The sequence below is a fragment of the Rhodnius prolixus genome, unplaced genomic scaffold (assembly GCF_049639745.1).
Source record: "Rhodnius prolixus isolate KJV_2025 unplaced genomic scaffold, Rpr scaffold_1, whole genome shotgun sequence".
Taxonomy (NCBI): Eukaryota; Metazoa; Arthropoda; class Insecta; order Hemiptera; family Reduviidae; genus Rhodnius; species Rhodnius prolixus.
This window is the reverse complement of record NW_027411581.1, coordinates 35,402,591-35,408,908: the sequence shown is the minus strand read 5'-3', so window position 1 is coordinate 35,408,908 and position 6,318 is coordinate 35,402,591. Positions and strand designations below refer to the sequence as shown.

General features: G+C 31.6%; 1 protein-coding gene across 1 annotated transcript; it reads left to right on the top strand.

Annotated features, from left to right (window-relative positions):
* The first annotated feature begins 2,514 nt into the window (after positions 1-2,514).
* On the top strand, positions 2,515-5,125 carry Inx2 (innexin 2). The gene has a single exon (XM_074138607.1). The coding sequence runs from the start codon at positions 2,613-2,615 to the stop codon at positions 3,690-3,692; it is 1,080 nt and encodes a 359-aa protein (XP_073994708.1). The 5' UTR covers positions 2,515-2,612; the 3' UTR covers positions 3,693-5,125.
* The last annotated feature ends 1,193 nt before the right edge of the window (positions 5,126-6,318 follow it).

The window sequence follows — 6,318 nt, the reverse complement described above, 5'->3', positions numbered from 1 at the left end:
GGTTAGAGTATTGGATTCCAACGCGGAGATCCTGGGTTCGAATCCAGTTGCTGGCTGGCACTTAGCTTTTCTCTACCTAGGAGCTTCTTAGGACTGCCCGGGTGCTGGGCAGGGTTGTCTGAAACGATAGCACATTGACCGGCAGTTCACTGAAAAAAAAAGCTCCGGGCGCCAATAACTTCAGATGTTGACGCGCCTTAAATCATTTACCTCCAACCACCAACCTCATCAGTGTGATTTCTCAAAAACTTGCTGTATTGTCAGATGGGGTCAGCAAGTTGTCCAGTTCTGCGGACCCAACCACATTTTCAAGAATAAATACTTTAATGAATAGAATTTACTTAATTTTTTGAAACTTTGCAATTTAAAAAGTAATTAATGAAGAATACAAACTTAAGCATTAATGAATGAATGGTGTGTTAATACAGCGTTAAAAAAAAAATGCAATTTTTTTTATTTAAGCAATTAATTTTTTGTAATTGACCTCAATTTCAGTGCAGCCCATTAAGATGGACAGGCTTACAGTCACAATTCTTTTTTATATTCTGTGTTCGAAGCTAGTTTAAGTGATGTTCATTGGCTTTGTTAACATATGATGGTTAGAATACTTTACATAATGTACAGTGTGACTATCATTACACGACCTTAAAGAATTTTTGTTCATCAATATAGAAACAACTACTCGTTATTTTAAGTATTTACTTAAACTAGATAAGAAAAGTATTTATTAAGACTTTGTTTTTAATTAAAGAGCGACAACACATCTCGTTACTTACTACACTCTCCCATGATGGTTCTAATCTAAGAGCGGTTCGAACCCAGGCTCTATTTCTTGAAGTCCAGTCATCTTTATTATTGAAAATTGATAAAACATTTCTAGTTTATTTTCTATGCACTTGATTGAACTTCAATTTTCATTAACTTGCGTCAAGTTAGCCGTAAATCAAATGAACAATTAGAGATACATTTACCTAAAATAGAGAAATCAATACCCTTTGTATCCCCCAAATTTTTATCAGAATCATGCTGTGATTCACAGAGTTATTTATTACTGATAATTTAAGAATGGCCCACTCCATGTGCTGCAAATTCCACTTCCACATCATCGAGATCCCCCAAAAAGACATATAAAGTATATAATAACTACATAAAATGTTCTGAACTTAATCACACTTCATTAATGAAAAGTGGCCACCACTAAAATTCTCTATTATAAGTTTCAATCATTTTCATTGTTAACAGGAATTCCAATAAAAATTTTAAAATTAAAAATGGGGCAGAACAAGGCCAACAAATGTATCTCCAGTATTAACTAATGTTTAAAATTTTGTATATACATACAGTTAATTTTTGAAGTCATCAAGAAAACTTCTGCTTTGCAGATCCACATATTCCTTTCTTTCAAAGCCTGCAAGCAAAGTCTAAACATATCTTTCTGAAGTTGCATTCAGCCCTGTCTCTTTTTTTTTGACTCTAATATCTTTTAATTTTCACTTAGTAAATGATACAGCACCCAGCCTGTCACAGACAATAGTATTAAAAATTATCCTGACATAAAAGAATATAATCATTAAAAAAAATGAAGTGTGTATGCTCCTCATACACAGCCAATTCTTAAGGACATAGAATTAGAAATATGAAATAAACATTATATAGCATTATAAATATGAAAATGCCGGCGTTTAGTGTTTGAACGAAACATAGTGAAAGTCAAATTCTCTATACCAAACTATTGAATCAATCTCTTAAAGATGAAAAACCGTAAACACTCAGAAACGCACTAGCCAAGGAAGTTAAGATAAAAAATAAAAAACTAAAATAAACCGTTGGCTATACCATGTAGATTGAATAACCTCTTTATCATCGATAAATCGATTTTTGCTAATTAATGATCGATTTTTCAACTGAGAATATTGGCTTACAAAAAATAGAACTAAATTATGGAATAAAATACATTTCAGGATTACTAACGTACCTAAGAACCAATTGGACATTTTAAAACCTGGATTTTATTTTTGAATGCAAATAAGTTTTACAAAAAGCTTTATTTATATTTAAAAAAGTGAATATTTTTACAGTGTGAATTAAAAATTGTATCCACATTTTATAAATCTCGTCTAAAAGGTCCATGACCTTCAACTAAAAACTAATACATTCTTATTTCTTTTGTTCTTCGCATCATAATAAATTATCACTTAATAAATTAAGTACAAATAATTTCTTGTGTCATTTCTTTTCAAAAATTAATTTCTTTAGTTGAAACATTGTAAATGTCGTAAAGTGTTGCATTTTGTTTTTACTTCCCATTTATTTACATGATAAATAAATAATGTAAATATTTTTTGAATCAAGTGGTAGACTATTTTCGAAGTAATTGACTAACTTACAACTGCTGTACAATTGTTCGGACATATTTACAACGAACAGTGAACACACTGGTTTGGATAATTTAGAGAAGGGAGAGTGCAACTTCAGCCGAGAGAGGGAAGCAGCCCCCACTAAGCCTGCGCACGCGTCCTACTTTTACAGTGCACTTACAGGGCAGTGGGGAACAATTTCCTCTCAGTGTAGAATTTGGATTGTAGTGTAAATGTGTGCTTGAGTTAACCACCATGTTTGATGTGTTCGGCAATCTTAAGGGCCTACTTAGGATAGACTCTGTTTGTATCGACAATAATGTATTCAGATTACATTATAAAGCGACTGTCATTATTTTGGTTGCATTCTCATTGCTTGTAACCTCTAGGCAATATATTGGTGATCCTATCGACTGTCTTGTAGACGAAATCCCATTAAATGTAATGGACACATATTGTTGGATTTATTCAACATTTACGATTCCGAATCGACTCGGCGGAACAGTTGGAAAGGATGTAGTTCAGCCGGGAGTTGCGAGTCATGTTGAAGGTGAAGACGAAGTTAAATATCATAAATATTACCAGTGGGTATGTTTTGTGTTATTCTTTCAAGCGATCTTATTTTACATTCCTCGATATTTGTGGAAAACATGGGAAGGTGGAAGAATTAAAATGCTTGTTTTGGATCTAAATTGTCCAGTAATCAGTGAAGATTGTAAGGAAGATAGGAAGAAGCTTCTTGTAGACTATTTTACAAGTAACCTACATACTCAAAATTTTTATGCATTTCGATTTTTTATATGTGAAATTTTGAATTTTGTGAACGTACTGGCACAGATATACTTCATGGATTTTTTCTTAGACGGCGAATTTACCACATACGGCTCAGATGTGGTGAGGTTTACTGAAATGGAGCCAGAAGACAGAGAAGACCCCATGGCTAGAGTGTTTCCTAAAGTAACCAAGTGTACATTTTACAAATATGGACCTTCCGGTACAGTGCAAAGATTCGATGGTTTATGTGTTTTGCCCTTAAATATTGTCAATGAAAAAATTTATGTGTTTTTGTGGTTTTGGTTTATTTTGTTGACATTATTGTCAGGTTTGTCGTTAATTTATAGAGCAGCTGTAGTCGCTGGTCCACAGATTCGTCTTTATCTACTTAGAGCCCGTTCACGACTTTCTCCACAAAATCACATAGAAATTATTACTAACAAGTGCCAGATTGGAGACTGGTTTGTACTTTATCAATTAGGCAAGAATATGGATGCCATTATATTTAAGGAACTACTTGCGGACCTTGCGAAAAAATTAGAAGGTAAAGAGACTGTGTAACTATAAAATTATTAGTGCCTTTCTAAGGTTATTTGTTCTCATCACTAAAAGCACTTATTGTGTTCATTTGTGTATTGATGTTAACAAGCAAAAAACATTGCATGGGGGTTCATTACCCTGTGACAGTGATATTTTAAGCAGTTCTTTTTTTTTTCTTTTTTTTTTTTTGTTGCTTTATGCGTTTTATAAGCATTGTCTGTTACCTGTAATTGGTTAGGTAATAATAATTGATAGTGCACTGCCAAAGCTATGTCTTTCATTTGAAATTAACTATCTACAAAATATGTGCCATAGCTGTATGTCGCAGTGTGTACCAAATAACCACCACAAAGGTAGCAGAAAATGCCCCGAGCATATCCATTAGAGAAATAAAAAGACAATAAAACATTCCACTCTTTAAAAAAAAACATTTGGCAATAGATTATTGTGTTCTGATAATGCTCATAAATTGATAAAAGACTGTTTACTTTAAATGAAAGTGCTTCCTTTTTTTGTAATTAAGCAATCATTATACTCCCAAGTTAACTTATGGTTACTGTAAGTGCGAACAGTAGAATTTTTTTTTTTTTAAATGACTGGCAATAATTATCTAACTTATTATTACTTCAGTTTAATTAAGCAAATTGTCATCCATTTGCTTTAGCGTTTATATTTTCTTAATTTATTTATGGAATTTTCCTCCCGGTTGAGGCCATTACTATTTATTTGAAGCCATTTATAAATTATATGAGTTTGCTGGTATTTAATTATCATTCAAATATTCAAGTTCATTAACTTCGTCTCATGTTACACTACTAGCAACTAAATTGTGTTTTAGCAAGTTAGTTACTTACACTGAGCATTAGGTAACTTTTTTTAAAATGCAAGTATGGAAGTAGAGTGAATGCAAGTAGAAGGATTAAGTACGAATGTTTTTAACTAGACTTATCAAAAATGTGATCATAGTTTATTACGATTAAGTTTATTATAAATATATAATTGGATTTAATATATATATATATATATATAAAATACGCAAGCTAGTTTTGTTTTCTTTATTTTTTTTTTAACAAGTTACTGTAAAATGAATTTTTATTATAACTGAAACTTTTTTGTGTCGTGATATTTTTTCAATTGTTAGATTGTGATCGGAATTATATAAAGATTGTATATACTTTTTTATTAATTTAAAAGGACAAAAAGTGGGAGATTTGCTGGAAAAAAAACTATGTATATACTGTAGTGCCTTTTCTGGACAGTTTTTTTTATAAAATATAAATTCAGAAAGCCAAAATTAAAAAGGGGACCACTTTAAGCTCATTGGTTACAAACGAACACATTCCACAAAGTTCAAAATTATCAATTTGTAAACAATAAGCTCGTAAGACATTCGAGTTATTTTTTTTTTTTTTGTAAAATAAATTTATAAATAAAATAATATTAATAGCTTGTAATGTTCATTTCTTTTTTAACTTTTTTTTTCTGTCATATTCTTAATATTTTTGAAGTCCATTTATATAAGAAACTATTTGTTAAGAGAGAAAAGTTTTAACGAGTTCAACAGGTTGGAAATGTGCTGCCGATAGATTGAGCCAACTGTCAGGTAAGCCCATGTACAGACTACATTCTTTTTAGTTTTAGGAGTCATGGCTGCCCTTGCTAGGAGCAAACAGGTTTACTTCGGCCATCTTGTCTCAGTCGATGGTCTTTACATGTTTACTCTCTCATTCCAATGCACGCACTATTCTTTGCCACATGTGTACCCAATCATAACGACCTCGCATGCAATGGGGCCCCCCCTCTTGTCAGTGTTGCAGTCTTGTTCTAGTAGAAAATTGTTAATTATGAATTTAAGAAGTGGAAGTTATGTTAGAAGTGGTCAGGAGTCTCGATAACCCAAAATTCTTATTATTTTATTTTTTTTAGTATAAATTGAACTTTTTGGTTCTTTATTCAAGGAGGAGAGTTAAACTTTTAAAACTGAATGGTTGGAATACATTCATGTTCAACAATTGTCCTGAAACTGCTAAAATTAAACTTCACAGAATAATTTACCACCATATAAGAAAATGACAAAAAAAATACTAAAGTATAATCAGTGTACTAGAAATGCGATGTCACTCGACAAATTTTTGGATGTGAATAGAAGAGGCTCAATTTCTATGGACTAGATCTGGTAAATGCCCATTTTTCTATAAATACAGTCGACTCTCGATAAATCGAAATCCAAGGGACTACAAGAAAAATTCGAATTATCGAGACTTCGAATTATCAAGAAGGGGGAAAAAAATTCGAATTATTAAGAGTTTTATTATGTATATATGTATGTACATACGTATATTGAAAATACGTATGAGCTTACCTAAGATATAGACATGTACAGCCTCAAGTAAAAAAGTAAAAATAATGAAAACGACAAAAAAGAACAAAAAAATTACATATGTATTAACATTTCAATAAATACGAGTAATAATATACATATGTACCTAATTAAAAAAAATGAAGGACAGTTTTTTGTCACAATGTGGCTTGACTTAGTCAGTGACTTAGAATTGTAGAAAGTGTTGATGGTGGAATATTGAGAGTTTTGGCGATATCTTTTCTTTTCAAACCACTTTTCACGGCCGCGATAATTTTTTTTTGTGAG